Below are 20,789 nucleotides of genomic sequence, written 5' to 3' on the forward strand. Positions count from 1 at the left end.
TTACATGTGGTCAGAAGCACTCAAAGACTGCCATGAGTGGGCGAAGTGTTGTCTTAAATGCCAACACAGCAAGATACACCGCCACATGCAAGCACCGATCACAACGGCCCGTCACGTTCGCATCGATGTCGCTGGTCCGCTGTCGTCGTGCAATGGCCAACATTACGTATTTACGATAATAGATCGTTACATCTGCTGGCCGGAACGTTACAGCAGAAATTCTGGCTTTTGCTTTTGTGTCATATGGGGTGTCGCGTTTTGCCTGTCCATTACACGTCACGACAGACAGAGGACGACAGGTTGGGTCCGACCTATTCGGCCAACTCACGAAGTTTTGGAGCACAACTCACCACAAAACGACAATCTATCGTCCATCCAGTAACAGGTTGACAGAGAGATGGCATCGCTCACCAGACAGCGCTAATGTGCCACGACGCTAATGTGCCACGACAAGGCCGTTCCCATGGTACTACTTGGCCTCAGAAACACCTTCAAATCAGATCTAAGCGCTTCTTTGGGGAAACTGCTGTATGGCTAGAAGTTGAGGTCTTCAGGAGACTTCATGGAAATCAACACTCTGTCACAACCAAGGGTGGATCAAACAATGCATGCACTGACTGTGAGAGCACGTGGTCAGAATTCGCCCACACGAGGTTCACAGATATTGTATAGCTACCTCCTTCGTGTGTCAAGACTTGAACATCTGTTCGCATGTCATGTTACACACAGAAGGCATCAAACGGTTGTTGCAGCGCCATACTCAGGATCATACTGTGCAGTCGCACAGGGAGACAAGACAACTGACATTTCAACTAATGGAAAGGCAACCACTGTTTCTAAAGGCAGGGTTAAACCGGCTTATGTCTTCCAAAAAGCAACCATGCCAGAACTTCCAAGAATAAGGCCTCGCTCAGAACCACCTCATATCTACTCTACAGCCACTGCCGCAGATTACAACATCAGTGGACCTATCAAACACGCGTGCCTCAAGATATGGTCGCCGTGTCCACTTTCCAGCCCACTATTTAGAATAACACCCCACTTCCACCACAGAGGCCGATGTGGTGACTTCGTGCGGTCACACAGTGTTGTATCACATGTGCTGTGTATGTTCACAAAGCTGTGGCGTCAAACATTTCGCAGCAGCCACCAGAGGCGCCGTGATTTATATAAAAGCTGATTTTTTGCATGGTGCACAAACTCTAGGGGTTGATCGATGAGAGGATACAGAACAAAAAAGGCGTAATGAACTTATGTCCAGAAATGCATGGTTTCTATGCTAGAGACCATTTATTCAATCATACATTGTTACAGAGACTGCAGTCTAATATGTGCTGTACCACACAGCCACAGTTACAGTACGTGTTGAAAGTGTTTTCCCTGTACCTCAAGGCATGCATGTACACACCATAGCATGCTCTGTCTCACATGTTCACATTGGCATCGAAACAGTGTCAAATGCAGCATGAATATGCTGCTCCAGTGTCTCCACAACTGGTATGGGCTCTGCATACATGACACTTTGGAGATGGCCCCATTACCAGAAATCACTTGGGTTGAGATACAGTGAACGAGCAGGCCATGCAACTGGATCCCCTTGTCCAATCCACTGACCAGGAAAGACACGATTGAGGTGCCTCCGGATGTTGACTGTGAAGAGGGCTGGAGCACCATCATGTAGCAGCCACATAACCCTATGAATCATTAACAACACTTTTTCCAGCACGGGAGGCAAAGTCACCCACAAGAAACATCGATAGTTCCAACCTGTTAGGCGACATGGAAGGAAGACTGGTCCTAAAATATGGTCGCCAATTATTCCGGCCCACACATTCTGGCTGCTCTGATGCTGATGATCCGTTGTCACCATACCATGGGAGTTCTGCATACTACCCCACAGATGACTGGTATGGAAGTTGAAGATACCACCCCATGTAAAGGTGGCCTCATCTGTGAATACGATGGATGACCCAAATCCTGGAATTGTGGTTGCCTGGTGAAGAAACCAGTGACAAAACTGCTCCCAATGTGTAAAGTCTGTCGCTAGTAAGCGTAGCACACGCTGTAAGTGATAAGAGTAGTAACAATTGTCATGGAGAATGTTCCACACAATCGTCTGGCTTACCCTGTACTGGCGGGCCAACTGCTTGGTACTGACACAGCAGTCGCCTTGCACAGTGTTAATCACATTTTCCTCCAAATCTGGTGTCTGAACATTTAGGGTGTGTCCTTCATGATTTCCTGCTTCCTGAAACGGCCCTGTCTCAGACAATCGGTGAAACGCTGTTGCAAACATTGAATGTTGTGGTTGTTGTCGGTGGCGATAGGTCTCCTGATACAACCTTGTTGCCTGCCACCCATTGCCATTTGCCTTTCCATGAGTAAACACCATATTGGCAAGTTCTCGATTCGAATACGGAACCATTGCGTACAACGCTGTATCACATCCACTACAAGGTGAGTCAGCAAGAGAAATGAATGAGACATAACATTACCAATTACTATGGCAAGAAAGGGGGCAAGGGCAAGACGTATGAGGAACAGTACACAATCTAGGAGGAAACCATCCATACTGTAACTGGTTGTGTGGCACAGCGTCTATCATTCTGCAGTCTCTGTATCAAAATATGATTACATAAATGGTCTCTAGCATGGAAACCATTCCTTTCCAGACATAAGTTCATTAGAACTTTTTTGTTCCATATCTTCTCATCAGTCAATCATAAGAGTTTGTACACAGTGGAAAAAATCACCCTGTTTATGCATAAGGACGATATTCCGAAGACAGCAATCATAACACTTTTCAGGCTTTTTGAAAGTATATCTATGACATTCAAGATGAAGAATGCAGTGCAAACTTGGCAGAGGTTTGTCGATTCCATCCTCCAGTGTCTTCGTTCTCCTTCGCATAATTGGATGATGTGCTCCTGTTCTCAACTGACAAGGAACAGCGTTATCACTACCTCCATGGGTATTTACTAGCTTAGAACATTATCGAGCCGTTCTAAATGCGTTTTTGGACAGTCTGAAGATATCTTTTTTGCAACACATGGTCTCCTCAGATGGTTCATTACTCCTGGCAGAAAAAGTTGAGGTAATTATGCCCATATCTGAGCCCACCACAGTCAGGATATTGCGGATATTCTTAGATATGCTCAACTTTTATGGCTGACGTTTACCACACATTGTTGAAATACAGGAACCATAGAAAGCAGCTCTTGCAGGACCAAAGGCAGTTCCCCAGTACAGTGGACAGAAACAATGTGTACCGCGTTCGACAACGTTAAACAGAGCGTGGCTAATGCAACACTCACCCTGAACTAGATGCACCTTTAGCTTTGGTTGCTGACGCCACAACAAAGAGTAGAAGCAGCCAGCATGGCAGCCGCTAGAGTTTTTTCTTTTTTTCCAGTAAAATGTGGCAATCACGGAGGAAGCGAAGCGATTACGACCGTGAGCTATTGGCAGTACATAAGGCCGTTAAATCTTTTCGTTTACAAATCGAGGTTCCTGTCTTCACGATATTTTCGGACCATAAGCCTTCGATTTACGCGTTTAAGCGGAACAGCATTAACTGCTCTCTGCACCAGTTCAATCAACTTTGGTTCGTGGCAGAATTCAGTAGAGACGTTGAACAAATCTCTGGTACTGATAACGTCATAGCAGAATGTCTTTCGTGCATCAGCAGCGTGGAAAATCCGATCGATTTTGCGGCACTAGCACAAGCACAGCAGGAGGATGACGAACTCCACACATTCATTTACAATGCAACTTGTCGACATTCCCAGAGCAGATTCAGGACTGTATTGCGACGTCTCCAGAGGAAGACCCCACCTTTTTCTCCCACTGGCATTCTGCAAGCAAATGTTAACAGCATTCACAACGTTTCACCCATGGGTACGCCCTACCTTTCATGTCTTATCAAAAGGTTACCTATGGCCCGGGGTAGAGAGAGACTTCCAGCAATGGACAAGAGCCTGCCTACAATGTCAAAGGAACAAGGTATCCTGTCACGTTCATGTTCCAATAGGGTATTTTCTGGACGCGATGGCACGTTTCGCCTATGTGAACCTGGACGTCTTGGGACCGCTGCCGATTTCAAACAGTAACTGCTATTTGTTTACTGTAATCGATCGGTTCAGCCACTAGCCGGAGGCTGTGCCACCGGATAACGTTAAAGCCGAAACACTAGCCTCTGCATTCGCATCAATTTGTCTACCGAGGTTAGATTGTCCCCAGTACATCACCACTGATCACAGGCGACAATCTGAATTAGAATTGTTCAGATAGCTCGCTAAGTTCTGTGGCTATAAACACCATAAGACAACGAGTTACTACCTGGCCAGTAATGGCAAGGTGGAACACTGGCACCATTCACTGAAAGCAGCACTCGTGTGCCATGTCATCATTTGATCTACTGCCTTGCCAATATTACTTATGGGCCTGAGGACAGCATATAACCCAGACATCGATTCCTAGGACGCAGAGCTAGTTTACAAAGAGATAATACGTCTTCCATGCAAGTACGTCAACGCAAACACGATGTTTAAAGCCCTGGAAGATAAACCAGACTTCTTACAGCAGCTATGTGAACACTTTGCTAAAATCAACCCATTAAAAGCTTCTTGTCATGGCATGCCCCAGTGTTATGTGTACCATGATTTAGAGATGTGCTCCATGCTGAGGGAGTGAAGCCACCTTTACAGCCACCTTTACTGGCCTGTACTGCATGTTATGACGAGGTGTGTGGATGGTGAACATTTTATGGAATGGTAAGGAGTCGTCCCCATCAGCAGAGTCAAGCTTGCATACATGTTCCAGGAAGCACCACCATACGCATCCAATCAGGGACAGCCATTGCCTCCAGGACCTGCAACCCACCCATTGCCACAAGTGCAGCTCTGGCCTTACACCTCATAACCAACGGCACAAGCGACTCATTCAGGATTCACAATACATTTCCCCACTCGCTTCCTCGACACCGACGATCCGCTTCCGCCATAGGGGCTGGTACAACGTCTGCCTCAATTTCGTCTGAGGTCATTGCAGACAGTGGTTTCACTGCACGATCGTATAACGTTATGATTAGGCATCGAGTGTTGTAACAGGTGCATCACGGCTGTCAAACAGTTTCGCGTCCAACCGTCAGGGGCGCTGTGTTTATTTCTCGGTGCAATTTGTGGTACTCTCTGTTTAAAACATTCCTCCCTCTGATATGCACACTCTATTACTCTACGTAGTTACTTTTTCCTACCTCTTCATTTTAAAAATGGTTACTGTCTAATGTTGTTCACGTTTTTTTGGTGTGCTGAATTATTTGCTGTAATGAGAAAACAGAACAGTATTATAGAACAACTTCAAGGTAACGATAATTCCGAGCCTAAGAAATCTGCTCTCTCCATTATGACGTCTGTTTACTAAACATTAAGAATACGCCTATGCGTAAGTCGGCCAGCCGAAAGTTGTGCTATAACCGACAACGAGTTTTCAAGCAACATTTGCTTTGCGTTACGAAAATAAAGCAAAAAATAAAAGAAAGACGAGAAAGCTGCAAAAGCATGAATCCACTATAAAACCATGAATGAACGCGGTGAAAATAGTTTAACTTTCAATACTGGCCGATGACAACACCGTTCCCCCCACAAACGTCGAGGTCAAAACTTTCTTCTCGAAAACTTATACTTTACCTCCCGATCCGTTTCGTTCCGTTCTGTTAACGGCTTGTGTGAATGGCACCATTTGAAATGTATTGTGGGATGTTTTGACGCTCTGTTCCGTCCCGTCCAATACAATTACGAAGCGACATTTTTCCTTGATGGTTCCTTGTTTCTGGTAGTATTTTCCGAGTTACTGTATCACAGATGATGTCATCTATGTCCTGTGGTCAAAGCCGGAAGGTATCTCATCAAGTCACTTTGACTGTTCAGGAGTGGGCTTAACGAAGTGACATTAAATTGAGATTCCGCCCATTGTGATTTGACGGCGATGTTGCCTGCTGTTCCGTTCAGCTGACGTCTGGTGCGAATCGTCCTTTTGAGGGATCGCAACTCGCTTTCAATGCCCGGCACTGGGCTATTAATGTAAATAGCGTTCTGTTGACGTCCCTTCTAGTTTTACCACGCCAGAATTTGTCGATGACCTCGTCTGCCGTTTTGTTCCGTTGATGCCCAGTGTGAATCAGATGTTGTTTGACGTTTCCCAGAGACCATCAAGCGAAAGAGCCTCATTATTTTGAGCCAACGCCGCCTAGGTGGCGTTGTTTGAGCATATCTTCTCAAAGATTCTCTAATCTTTGCATTAGCGCATGGAGATGGGTAGAGAGTTTGTTGTTATTGTACGTTGTTTGTTACACTTCTGAAGTTGACAGAGGGAAAAAACGATGGAGTACATTACCGAAACTGGGGTTCTAGATACAACAGCGCCAAAAATGTAAGTATCTGTAACAAACCTCACTATAGTGAATTTAACCTACAAACACATTCACTTCATTGTGCAATGTTTTCTTTCCAGATTATGTTGTCAATGTGGGGCTGTCATTGATCCAAATCCAGCAAATATGTGCGTTTCGTGTTTGAGGACGCAAGTGGACATAACGGAAGGGATTCCTAAACAAGCTACTCTTTATTTCTGCAAAGGATGTGAGAGGTAACTTCTGCACGGATATGATATTTGTCGGACGAAAGTTGGTGTAAGGATGAATTTCGCATGTTATGACCCCCTGTTTACTGCATTTACACCACCCAGTACGTTACTGTATATAAAGTTTGTGTGAGTAACACGAATCTTCTGCAGATCGACTCATATATAATAACTATCGTAATGCTGCAATAAGGTATCTTTCTCCTACTTTCACATGTATTTTATCTCACTGTTAGCACGTCTTCCAAATGTTATTGTGTGTGTACTTAAAATTGAACTTCGCCGTAAGTAATGACGTTATACTTGAGTGCCATAGTATATAAATAAATGCATCGGAAGTGACACTTTTTCTGCATGAACCTTCTTGTTTAGGGTGCTGAATGTTTGTGCTTGATTGTCATACAGAAGCTCCCGACGTAAGCTGCACCGTAAATGTGTGTGTCGCTGGAAAGCGGGTAATGAGACATATTGAGATACATTATTCTGCAGAAACATTAAATGTTCAACCCGATTGGGTAAATTGTGGTTGATGCTCTTTAGGCCAAATGAGGTCAATTTTACTAACATGTTGTTGCAATCCATACCATTCATTTTAAGGGTTGATAGTACTAACAAAGGTGAAATATTCAGGATCCTGACGTAACCCCTAAGCCATGTACACGAGCTGGTATATTATACCAGTACACTCTTAAAGTTTGTCAGAATCTTAAATATTTGAGGAAAACCAGTCATACACCATGGCAAAACATGGATTTGCATCCATTAACAAATGCATTTGATAATTCGACCTTAGATCAAAATTATCAGCTTGGCAGCGCTAGTTCAAGTACGTTTATTCACAAAAAGGACATACCATTTGGTGCCCCCTCCCACTCTGACAGTGCCTTTTCTTGGGATTTTTGGTAAGACCTTTAAAAATAAATCTAAATCTTTGGAGTGTGGACTTTTTCCGGCACTTGTCGAGTTTAGGACGACACCCATGAAATCTTTGATTTTATACCTATTATCGTCAATTTGACTATGCTAATCACGAATATGACATATTTTTCATCAGTTTTGAAACCGTAAAACAACATATGAGTGTTAATGCTCCTTGTTTCACTCGCAGCAATTCAATCTGTCCTCTTAGGATCCTGCCTAACCACGTACTTGGAACTCTCCACATATTCGGAAGTGAACATCCAAATATTTGTTTCAGTCGCAGCAATTTAAGCTGTCCTCTTTGGTTCATGCCTAACGACAAATCAAAGATTTCATGGGTGTCCTCCTAAACTCTATAAGTGCCCTTTATCCTTTATAATAAGTACTACATAGATATTTCTCTGTAACAGAAATAAATTTCTGAATTTTATTCCATTGTTAAACATTAAAAGAAAAAAAAAAACAGTTCATTTCCATTAAGGTAATTTAAAATTGATAACGTGGTCAAAATTTTTCTGTATGCTATTGTGTATGTCGTGTGACTAGGGCCTCCCGTCAGGTAGACCATTCGCCGGGTGCAAGTCTTTTGATTTGACGCCACTTCGGCGATATGCGTGTCGATGGGGATTGAATGATGATGATTAGGACAACACAACACCCAGTCCCTGAGCGGAGAAAATCTCTGACCCAGCCGGGAATCAAACCCGGGCCCTTAGGATTGACATTCTGTTGCGCTGACCACTCAGCTACTGGGGGCGGACTGTATGCTATTCTAAAAGAAAACACAAATTTGTGATACTAAAGAAAAATATTTGAGAGTCTTGTAATATATATATTTTTTCTGAGGTTATATATATATATTACAAGACTCTCAAATATTTTTCTTTAGTATCACAAACGTATCTTTAGTATCACAAAACGTTGGAAAAATCTCATTTCTGTCGCAGTTGATGAAATGGTTTGTGTACTGAGGTTTCATGCATCGTCGCTGGATGGATGCAGATGAGTACATGTGCTGCTTCCCTTCCCCCTCATTCCTACTGCTCCTCCCCTTCACACCAGCTTGCAGCCAGTGCTGCCACCACTTCTTGTCACTATACCAACTGCTGCCGACGAGAGGCAAGGAGGCTTGAGGAGTGGTTTGTTTGGATCTGATTCTCAGAGACTGTAGACACTGACTTGAAATGGTGGTCATGTGTGCATAAGTTGTGTGTGCGTGTGCGCCTAGTCCCCGTGCACCCCCCACTCTCTCCCCCATTTTCTGACCAAAGCTATGGCTGAAAATTTAGTTGTGAGTATGATTGTCTTTTCTGCATGCCTCTCTGTAATGGATCGGACTTGGTGATCTGAAGCCATGGCTCCCACTAATGTGTAGGCTCTGCCCATTGGATCTAGTCTCACCAATCTGCTGGCAGGCCAGTTCTGTTTGTGTGTGGCATAATGCAGCAGATTTTCATGGTTTACCCGTGGACACAGGACTGTGGTGCTCCTCAGCAGGGCAGACACAATGCATGATGGATTTCAGGAATTGCGACTGTCTCACTGCAATCATGTTGTACAGTGTGGTGCTTTAAGGACCTTTTATTTTCTTTGGTACATTTTGGCACTTCAAAAGTAGTTTGTGTTAGAAAGTATGGACCATAAGAAGGAGAAAATTGTGTCAATCGCTGGTGGTTTGTACACTGTGTACCCATATATTTCTCGGAAGAAAAATCATGCAATACCTGTAAAATAATATATATAACACAGTGGGTAATAACTGACAATCACAAATGTAGCAGAACCAACATTTTATTGGTGGTCACCTACAGTGCCAGGTTTACACAATTCTTCCCCATCTTATACACTTCTTTCAAGAGGCCTACTTTTTTCTGAGGTTATTTTTGAAATCAGTGAAGGTATATTTGCAACTCCAGGGATATGCATATTTTTGTCACCAAATGTGTTTCATTTCATTGAAATAAAATAACTTCAGTGGTCTTAATGAAACATACATATGCCATTTTTGCTTGCTTTCTCTATCTAAAAACAGTTCATTACAGATGATGTTGACATCAGTACTTAAGATTTTTGCTCAAACCAGGAAACACCATCTGCTTGCAAGTTTTAGATATATCTTCTTTTGTACTTGTTTCTTGTACTGTAGCTGCAAAGACAGATTGTCAACTTAAATCTTAACTTACCCTTAAGATTTCAAAATTTGTCAGGGAAAAATGCTAAAACTTGGGGCAACCGTGCCTACTGCTAATTTTTTGTGTGTATAGAAACATAGGCATACTGGAATTTTTCTAGACTTTAAAAATCTTTGAAAATAGTCTGGATATATTGACTTGGAGGTATTGTTCAGTGATTTTAGTTGATAGTCCACCCAATCAGGTAGTCATAAGGATTCATAAACTGACAAAAATAGTGGGGAAGATATCAAGAAAATTTTTTTTTTTTTTTTTTTATTTAAGTTAATGGCTGTGTAGAGAACTTCCCACTAGAAGAAAGGGCTCTAAGATCTTGACTTAATCCTTTCAATCATTCCCATTGACGTCATATCGCTTGACACAGTTTCAATACATGCGTCTTTTAGTTTTCCGATATCAAACTTCTGCAGATAGGAAGCATGGAGCTCTTACTATTGTCCATAAGTCCAACTGTATCACTTAGTGATCATATAGCTATGTTCACAACAGGATAGTAAAAGATTTACTATGAAAAGAGTTTTCTGCTTCGTCAATAGGTTCGTTGCTAGACCTGCAGGCAAACTGGTTTTTCATTTCTGGAGTGAATTTGTCTTTCTTTTTTTTAAGTCTGAATTAGATCAAAGTTTGTCACCGTGCATTTTTGTGCCCATTATCACACCATTAAAGCCTTCTGATTTCATATTTTTCAAAAAAACTGCTAACACTATAAACTAGTTCCACAGCATACTCTAGGTTCTCAATAATGCTGATCTGGTCGATTCTAAAAATAACTTCACACCAGACTACTGTACAACAAACAAATCTGAAATTTGGAACTGTCTTGAAATACCAGTGACACTGTTTCTTCCTAAAGGAACTGTTTTAGAATTTACATTAATCTTGTAAACAGCATTATACACTTGCTCAACATAGTATTTTAAGAGGCTCCAAAGCCAGGGTAAATAGCAGTCTATAGCTATTTGCTGATGACATTGTAGTCCACTGGAAAGTCATGCCATTGAGTGACTGTAGGAGGAAGATACAAGATGACAATTTTTATTTGATGTGATGAATGGCAGCTTGCTTTAAATGCAGAGAAGTGTAAGTTAATGCAGCTGAGAAGAAAACAATCCTGTACTATTTGAATAGCCTATAGTATTTGTGTTGTGTTGGTTGACTTTCATATCCATTAGTTATATATGTGTAGCAGTGCAAAATAATATGGAATGGATCGAGTGCATGAGGTTTGAAGCTGTTGAAGATGAATAGTAGACTCCAAATTATTGGTAGAATTGTAGGAAAGTTGGCTCATTTATAAAGGAGACCATGTGTAGAACACTAGTGTGACTCTTTCTTGGGTACTGTTAGAGGTTTTTGGATCCCTGTCAAGGCAGATTAAAGGAACACACTGAACCAATTCATAGGCGTACTACTACATTTCTTACCAATAGGTTCAATTAATACGTAACTTTCTCGGAAATGCTTCTTGAACTCAAATAGGAATCCTTGAAGAGAAGACGGTGCTCTTCTTGTGAAACACTATTGAGAAATTTATATGTGGCTGACTGCAGAACAGCTCTACTGCTGCCATTGTATACTTCACGTAAGGCCCATGTGGACAAGATAAGGGATATTAGGGCTCATATGGTGGCATTCAAACAGTCATTTATCCCTCATTCCATTTGTGCTTGGAACAGGCAAGGGAATGGCTAGTAGTGCTACAGGATACCTGCTGCCACGCATCCTATGGTTGCTTGCAAAGTATGTATCTACATCTACATATATACTCCACAAGCCACTGTACGGTGTTTGGCAGTGTTACCGTGAACCAGTACTAGCTGCTTCCTTTCCTGTTCCATTCATAAATAGAGTGAGGGACAAACAATTGTCAATATTCCTCCATATAAACCCTAGTTTCTTATCTTTGTGGTCCTTAGGCGAAATGTATATTAGTGGCAGTAGAACCAGTCTACAGTCAGCTTCAGATTCCCACAGTCTACATTTTCTCAATAGTCTTTTGCAAAAAGAACATTGCCTTCCCTCCAGGGATTCCCATTTGAGTTCCCGAAGCATCTCTGCAATACTCTCATTTTGTTGGAACTTGTCGGTAACAAAACTAAAAACCTGCCTCGTAACTGCTTCAATGTCTTCCTTTAATCCAACTTGGCATGGATGCCATACACTCAAACAGTACTCAAGAATAAGTCACAGCAGCATCCTGTATGCAGTCATGGACCACACTTTGCCAAAATTTTACCAATAAATCAAAAGTCAACAATTCACCTTCCCTACCACAATCCTCACATGCTTATTCCATATCGTTTTGCTTTGCGAGTTATGCCCAGTCATTTAACGGTAACTGTGTTGAACAGGACACTACTAATGCAGCTTCCAAATATTATTGGTTTGTTTTTCGTACTCATTTTCATTAACTTAACTTTTGTACATTTAGAGCCAGCTGCCATTCATCACACCAACTAGGAACTTTGTGTAAGTCATCTTGTATCCTCCTACAGTCACTCATGTTCAACACCTGCCCGCACACCATAGCATCGTAAGCAAACATCTGCTCATTGCTGCCCACCCAGTCCGCCAGATCATTTATGTGCATAGAAAGCAATCTCGGTCCTATCACACTTCCCTGGGGCACTCCTGATAAAAACCCTTGTCTTATTAACACTTCCCTTCAAGGGCAACATACTGGGTTCTATTACTTAAGAAATGTTCGAGCAATTTGCACATCTGGGAACCTATTCCGTGGGCTTGTACCTTCATTAACATTCTACAGTGGGGTACCATGTCAAATGCTCTTCAGTTCGCCCGTAGTTCGCAGTATGTAGATCTAGGTGTAGATAGCACCTACTTAGCTTTCCTAATGGGTGTCACTGAGAGGTTTTACAGTCACAGCAGGTAAATATATCTTCAATATACCCCTTAGGTATGTAGATGTGGAAAATAAATTGAAAACTTCTTGAACCATCCTGAAAAAGTTGATGGCGGTAGAACATGATTGCACTGCGCAATTTGTAGCAAAGTTCAACAAAAAAAAAGCCCGAAGGAATTGTCCAGCATACCTTCTCATTGAAGAGAATATTGGTTAGCTGTTTTCCAGTCATCATCATCATCTTGGACAGTTTCCAGCCACTGGCTGGGTCTGTCGGGAACACAAGCCTCTCCATCGTGTTCTGTCTTTCCACCATTCCTCCTCTTCCACCTCCCCCTGCGGGTTCGGGGGTAAGAATAGGCCCGCGGTATTCCTGCCTGTCATAAGAGGCGACTAAAAGGAGTCTCAAACGTTTCGGCCTTCTGTGATGGTCCCCTCTTGGATTTGACCTCCTTTTTTTCCAAATTTCCATTGTTAGTGCGTGCCATTTGGGGAAGGACACCTTACGTAATGTTTTTCTATTGGTTCATCATGCACCTCCATCTTGCATGTTACCTATTGTCGTGTGGGGGGGACTACACCCAACATCTTCTGGGTTGTCTCCTTCTCGTCTTGTGCGCAATCTTCTTCTTAGCGCCCACGACAACTGTGGACCCTTTCAACACCTAAAATCCAGCAAGGTAGCCAGTCCGTTGTGGTGGGGTCGTCATGTACCCTCTTGGTGGTAGCCCCCTGACCACGCAGGGATCGCACTACAGATGCCAGAGCTGTTTCCTCCCCATGCATGCCAAGGAGTATGTACCCATCTTGTCTGGGGCATGGGGACTCCGGGCAACGGGATATCGGCCAGGTACCCGTTGCTTTGGCTGGGTGGCGCCCTTGGGAAGAGCCCTCGTTCGGAGTAGGTGGCATCTGGGCGGATGTGGCGCAATGAAGCGCAATAAATCACACCAAGCTGGTGGTCGCGCGGCCACCAGCGTCTCTAAGCGAGGTAAAGTAGACTTTGATGCTGCGCAATATGACCCTCAGTCATTCCCCTCGTTGGCTGCGCCATGGGGGGACGCCGATCTAGTGCCAAGCAGGAGCCTTACGTACCGCAATACCTTGTCTGCAGCAGGACTGATGGTGACTCCTTTCTTACGACGAAGCCTCTGTTTTTTGTGGAACTCCTGGAGGATAAGTTTGGGGAAGTGGCGGGGTTGTCTAAAATGAGGAATGGGTCCATCCTCCTCAAGGCGTCCTCCCCAGCCCAGTCACGAGCGTTGCTCTTGTGTGATAAGCTGGGTGACGTCCCTGTTACCGTCACTCCCCACAGTAGCTTTAATATGGTCCAGGGGATTATTTACCATTGTGACCTCTTGTTACAATCCGATGACGAGCTGAGAGCCGACTTGGAACGACGTGGTGTACATTATGTCCGTCGTGTACATAGAGGACCCAAGACTAACAGGGTGGCCACCGGTGCCTTTATCTTGGCCTTCGAGGGTGATGTCTTGCCCGAGAAGGTCAAGGTGATGGTTTACCGTTGCGACGTCAAGCCGTACATCCCTCCCCCGATGCGGTGCTTCCAGTGCTGGAAGTTTGGGCATATGTCCTCCCGTTGCCCATCCAGCGCTACATGTCGAGATTGCGGACGCCCCTCTCATCCCGATTCTCCATGTGCACCTCCGCCTGTGTGTGTCAACTGTGGGGAGCACCACTCTCCATGCTCGCCGGATTGCCCCGTTCTTCATAAGGAGCGGAAGATCATGGAATTTAAGACTCTGGACCGGCTTACTTATTGAGAGGCAAAACTGAAATATGAAAGGTTGTATCCTGCTTCCATTCGAACATCTTATGCTGCAGCCACGTTATCGTCACCCACGCGAGCGACGGTTGTCGCCTCATCTGTGCCGCCTTCAGTGGGCCCTCGGGGCCGTGCATCTCTGTCTGCCCCCCTCGTGCCTGGGGGCAAGCCTTCCTCTGTTGCCCCCTTAGCAGTTGGGGGCAAACCCTCTTCTGTCGCTCCCCCCACGCTTACTTCGGGAGTGACATCTCCAAAACCAGGGGCTCGATCCCTCCCCCTCCTTCTCCGCCGGCGTTGCCTCTGCCGGTTCCTCTCTCGCGGAAGGGGTCCCTCGGGGCTCTCCCTTCCCCCGTTTCTTCTCCTACCCAGCCGGATGTCAGCCAGTGGCTGAAGGTTCCGCCACCTGCTGGTCGTAGGGCTTCTGCGTCATCGTCAGCCTTCGACGCTCCTTCAGATAAGCTCTCCCAGCCCTCTCACCCTAAGGGCCGACGTGAGAAGAAGGAACGGAATGTGTCCAAGAAGAAGGACATTCCGGCGGTTTCAGTACCGCCTGCTGTACATAGTCCTGGCTCCGGGGATGAGGTGGAGATCCTCGCCTCTGCCGCGGATCTCGCCCTCACGGAACCCTTGGGGGCCTTTCCTATGGACTCAGCTGACTCTCCCCCGGTGGCGGCAGTTGGCTCTGAGGCGCCGTCTGCCTCTTAGTCGCATTCACGCCCTCCCAGTCCCTTCCTGCTTCCATTCTCCAGTGGAACTGCGGCGGTTATTTCCGCCACCTGCCTGAGCTCCGGATGCTTCTAAGTGTTTCCCCTGTTCTCTGCATTGCTCTGCAGGAAACTTGGTTTCCGGCAATGCAGACCCCCGCCCTTCGCGGTTATCGGGGATACTATAAGAACCGCGCTGCCTGCCAACAAGCGTCAGGTGGGGCTTGCCTTTTTGTTCACCACTCTGTCTGTAGCTCGCCAGTACCCCTTCTGACGCCTTTTAGAGGCAGTCGCTGCCAGGGTTGAGCTCTCGCCGGCTATTACTGTTTGCTCTGTTTACATTCCTCTGGATGGGGAGCTCCCCCGACATGTCTTGGCTGCGCTGCTGGCTCAACTCCCGCCACCTTTGCTGCTTCTGGGCGATTTCAATGGCCACAACCCTCTCTGGGGTGGGACTGTCTCCGATGACCGCGGTCGGGCCGTGGAGCATGTGTTGGCTCAGCTCGACCTTAGCCTCTTGATCACCGGTGCTCCGACGCATTTCAGTGTGGCCCATGGCTCATTCTCGGCCATCGATCTCTCTCTTTGCAGCCCTGGACTTGTCCCATCCCTCCACTGGAGAGTGCATCCTGACCTGTGTGGTAGTGACCATTTTCCCATCTATTTGTCACTGCCCCAATGTCATTCTTCTGGGCCCCTGCCCCGCTGAGCTCTCCACAGGGCTGACTGGCTGGCTTTTACTTCCACTGCAACCATCGAGTCTCCCCCACAGGGTGACATTGACGAGGTGGTCCGTGTCTTCACCACGTCCATCATTTCAGCGGCAGAGGCTGCCATCCCCCGCTCTTCTGGCCTCCCTCGGAGGAAGGCTGTACCCTGGTGGTCGCCGGAGGTTGCTGAGGCTATTCGCGACCGTCGGCGGGCTCTCCAGCATCATAGGCGGCACCTGTCTCTTGAGACCCTCATCGCCTTTAAGAGGCTCCGTGCCTTGGCCCGTCTTATTGCACGGCGTAAGCAGGAGTGCTGGGAGAGGTATGTCTCATCCTTGGGCTCCCATGTCTCCCCCTCGCTCGTGTGGTCCCGGATCCGGCGGATTTATGGATACCAGACCCCTATGGGTGTCCCTGGGCTCTCCTTGGATGGCGCTGTCTGCACGGACGCTGCCGCCATTGCTGAACGGCTTGCCGCGCACTTTCGTAAGAGCTCTGCGACTGCATCTTATCCCCCCGCCTTTCGCTCTCTAAAGGAGCGAGCCGAGCGGACGCCTTTCTCATTCCACACGCGTCGTTCTGAAAAATACAATGCTCCTTTCAGCGAGAGGGAATTCCTCGCTGCCCTCGCCGATTGCCCTGATACAGCACCAGGACCAGACTGCATCCACGCACAGATGCTGAGGCATCTCTCCAGGGACTGCCAGCGACACATCCTCACCATCTTTAACCGCATTTGGAGCGAGGGTGTGTTCCCGTCACAATGGCGAGAGGGTGTTATTGTCCCTATCTTGAAGCCCGGTGCGGACCCACTGGCGGTGGACAGCTATCGTCCCATTACCCTCACCAACGTTTTGTGCAAATTGCTCGGACGTATGGTGGGGCGGCGTTTGTGTTGGGCCCTTAGAGTCGCGCGGTCTCCTCGCTCCATCCCAGGGTGGCTTCCGTTGGGGCCGGTCTGCAGCGGACAATTTGGTGCGGCTGGAATCTGCTATCCGTACGGCCTTTGCCTGACGTTAGCATCTCGTTGCTGTATTTTTTGATCTGCGGAAGGCGTATGACACCACATGGAGGCATCACATCCTTGCTACGTTGCATGAGTGGGGTCTTCGTGGTCAGCTCCCGGCTTTTCTTCAAACCTTTTTATTGCGCCGCTCTTTCCAGGTGCAAGTGGGTGCCGCCTCTAGTTCATCTTATATACAGGAAAATGGGGTCCCGCAGGGCTCGGTGTTGAGCGTCTCCTTATTTCTAGTGGCCATTAATGGTCTGGCTGCAGCCGTGGGGTCGTCGGTGTCTCCTTCTTTGTATGCCGACGACTTCTGCATCTCCTTTATCTCCACGACTACGGGAGTCGCCGAACACAGGCTGCAAGTAGCCGTTCGCAAGGCAGCATCTTGGGCTCTGACTCACGGTTTTCAGTTCTCTGCAACCAAGACTTGAGTTATGCACTTCTGCAGGCGTCGGACAGTCCACCCTCATCCTGAACTTTACCTCGACGGCCACCTGCTTGTAGTGGTGGACACTTGCCGCTTCTTAGGACTCGTGTTTGATGCCCGGCTCACATGGGTTCCTCATATTACTCAGTTGAAGCAAAAATGCTGGCGGCACCTCAATGCCCTCCGCTGCCTGAGCCACATGTCTTGGGGTGCAGATCGCTGCACGCTGTTGCAATTGTACAGAGCCCTTGTGCAGTGCAGGCTTGATTATGGGAGCCTGGCCTATGGGTCTGCGTCACCCTCAGTGTTGACGATGTTAGACCCCATATACCACTGTGGGGTTCGGCTTGCAACTGGCGCTTTCCGTACGAGCCCCGTGGATAGTCTACTGGTGGAGGCCGGGGTTCCCCCGCTGCGGATTCGCCGCCATCGACTGCTCACCAACTATGCTGTCCACGTGCATTGCTCGCCGGGCCATCCCAATCTTCGCCTGCTTTTCCCTGCCATGGTCCTCCATCTGCCAGAACGGCGACCTCGGTCTGGGCTTTCCATAGCTGTCCGCGTCCAGTCCCTGCTGTCGGAACTGGGCTCATTCCCTCTTCTGCCTCCCTTCCGGGTCCGTGCACCTACGCCTCCCTGGTGTTTGCCCCGGCCGTCCGTCCATCTGGACTTGGCACAGGGACCCAAGGACTCGGTTCCACCTGTGGCCCTCCGTCGCCGTTTTCTTGCACGCCTCGCCTCATTTCCGGGCTGTGAGACTGTCTACACTGATGGTTCCCTGGTTAACGGTCGTACTGCCTATCTTTTGCTCACGCTGCCCATGTTGAACAGCGCTCCTTGCCGGCTGGCTGCAGTATTTTTACTGCAGAGCTGGTGGCCATATTGCGCGCTCTTGAGCATATGCGTTCCTGCTCAGGTACATCCATCGTCATCTGCAGTGACTCCCTGAGCAGCCTCCAGGCCATCGACCGCTGCTATCCCTCTTCTCCTCTGGTGTCCTCTATTCGGGAGTCTGTTTCCACCATTACCCGCTCTGGTCGTTCGGTGGTCTTTGTTTGGATGCCAGGTCACGTTGGCATCCCAGGGAACGAACGTGTTGACAAGCTGGCCAAAGGGGCGATCGACGCCCCAGCTTTGGAGATCGGCCTTACGGCTCGCGATCAGCGGCTGGTGTTGCGCCGTAAGGTGCTTGGGATGTGGTCTGTTGAGTGGCGTGGCATGACAGCCCCGAATAAACTGCGGGCTGTCAAGGAGACGACCTATGTGTGGCGCTCCTCCCTGCGGGCTTCTCGCAGGGACTCTGTAATCTTGTGTTGGCTGCGCATCGGCCATACCTACCTGACACACGGCCATCTTTTGCGTCGCGAGGATCCCCCCCTGTGCCGGTGTGGGTCCCGGCTGACGGTCGCCCACATTTTATTGGAGTGTCCCCGACTGCGCACCCTCCGGCAGTCTTTTAATCTCCTGGGCACTTTGCCTTTGATTTTATGCAATGATGCCTCCATGGCTGACAATGTTTTACATTTTATCCGTGGTAGTCCTTTTTATGGTTCCATTTAGGGAGGTCCTGCTCCTTTCCCTTTGTGTGTCTCTTGTCCTCGAGTCTCTCATATTTGGTTGCAGATTTTAGTGTGTAATCAGTTGGTTGACTCTTTCCCTTTTTTGTTGTCATGGTCAGTCAACCAGTCTCCGGCCATCTTCTTTTCTTCTGTTTCCTTTTGTCTGGCGTTCATCTGTACTCTTCGTCTCTGTAGTGTTCGTTACTGCATTTGTGTTCTTTTAGGGCCTGAGGGGAGTCTCCTTCCCCTTGGGGTTTTACCTGCTTTGTGCATTTATGTCTCGCCTGTTTTTGGAATGGGGGACTGATGACCTTAGCTGTTTAGTCCCCCTTAAACATCCCAACAACCACCACCACCACCCTCTTCCACCTTCGTCCAGTTCTCTCCTCTTCTCGTCACACATTCCTTCACTCCCTTTACCCATCTATCTCTTGGTCTTCCTCTGGGCCTCTTCCCCTCCAGTTGCAGATCAAACATCCTCTTTGGAATTCTTCCCTCATCCATTCTCTTCATGTGTCCATACCACTGCAGTCTTGATTTTTCTATCCTGTCCTGTACTGGTTCCTCCTTTAGTCTTTCCCTCACATACACATTTCGCAATCTGTCTCGTCTTGTTACACTCGACCTGCTCCTCTGGAACTTCATTTCACTAGCCTGTATTCTACTTTTGTCGCTTTTGTGCATTACCCATGTCTCACTTCCGTATGCCAATTTGGGGACAAAGTAGGTTCGGTATATAATTCCCTTGTTTTCCAGTAGTGTCTGTAATTGGAATAAAGTGAAGGAAATGTTGTTTGGCAATTATCTCTACACCAGGCTCTGAATAAAATGAATGACCATATTAGCATTTCTTTTGGGAGTAAATGTGTAAGATTTAGTCAGATCTTGATTGTCAAAGTGAGAAATATAGGAATCGAGAAATTTTATTTCTTCATTGATGTAGTAGTATACATCCGAACATACCAGTTTTCAGTAGCATTTTGTTGAGGATTCATCATGTCCATGACAGTTCTATCCAGTAACAATGGGGAAAGTTGATCAACTTTAAGACTATGGTTGATAAAGTTTGTAGCCGGCTGCTGTGGCCGAGCGGTTCTAGGTGCTTCAGTCCAGAACGGTACTGCTGCTACAGTCGCAGGTTCGAATCTTGCCTCGGGCATGGATGTGTGTGATGTCCTTAGGTTAGTTAGGTTTAAGTAGTTCTAAGTCTAGGGGACTGATGACCTCATATGTTCAGTCCCATAGTGCTTAGAGCCATTTGAACCATTTGATAATGTTTGTAATACATTCTGCAAAATATTTAATTCAAATCAGCAGCTGTTTATTGACAAAAGACTATTTTAGTTGAAAGGGAAATTGTCTTAAATAATGCTTCCCATCCAAATAAAGTGGGTTTGTGATGGAAACATTTACCTGCAGTAAATATTCGATTTTATCCAGAATGAGATTTTCACTCTGCAGCGGAGTGTGCACTGATATGAAACTTCCTGGCAGATTAAAACTGTGTGCCGGACCGAGACTCGAACTCGGGACATTTGCCTTTCCCGGGCAAGTGCTCTACCAACTGAGCTACCCAAGCATGACTCATGCCCCGTCCTCACAGCTCTACTTCTGCTAGTACCTCGTCTCCTACCTTCCAAACTTTACAGAAGCGAACCTGCAGAACTAGCACTCCTGAAAGAAAGGATATTGCGGAGAAATGGCTTAGCCATAGCCTGGGGGATGGTTCCAGAATGAGATTTTTACTCTGCAGTGGAGTGTACTGGCAGGTACTGGCAGAAGTAGAACTGCGAGGACGGGGCGCGAGTCATGCTTAGGTAACTCAGTTGGTAGAGCACTTGACCGCGAAAGGCAAATGTCCAGAGTTCGAGTCTCGGTCCGGCACACAGTTTTAATCTGCCAGGAAGTTTCATTGAATTTTATTGTTCACTAAGGGCAGCATTAGAAATTATGTCTTCTGTTATTCACACACAGACAAG

At 46.7% G+C, this 20,789-nt stretch overlaps 1 protein-coding gene across 1 annotated transcript in view; it reads left to right on the forward strand.

The window, feature by feature from the left end:
• Window positions 1-6,271: 6,271 nt before the first annotated feature.
• LOC126456935 (60S ribosomal export protein NMD3) overlaps window positions 6,272-20,789 on the forward strand; it is a 99,153-nt gene continuing 84,635 nt past the window's right edge. The window contains exons 1-2 of the mRNA XM_050092871.1: window positions 6,272-6,429; window positions 6,511-6,645. Of these exons, the coding sequence (XP_049948828.1) occupies window positions 6,380-6,429; window positions 6,511-6,645 (185 nt within the window). The 5' untranslated portion in view covers window positions 6,272-6,379. The remainder of the gene's footprint in view (window positions 6,430-6,510; window positions 6,646-20,789) is intronic.

Source organism: Schistocerca serialis, chromosome 2, assembly GCF_023864345.2.
Source record: "Schistocerca serialis cubense isolate TAMUIC-IGC-003099 chromosome 2, iqSchSeri2.2, whole genome shotgun sequence".
In the NCBI taxonomy this organism is placed as follows: domain Eukaryota; kingdom Metazoa; phylum Arthropoda; class Insecta; order Orthoptera; family Acrididae; genus Schistocerca; species Schistocerca serialis.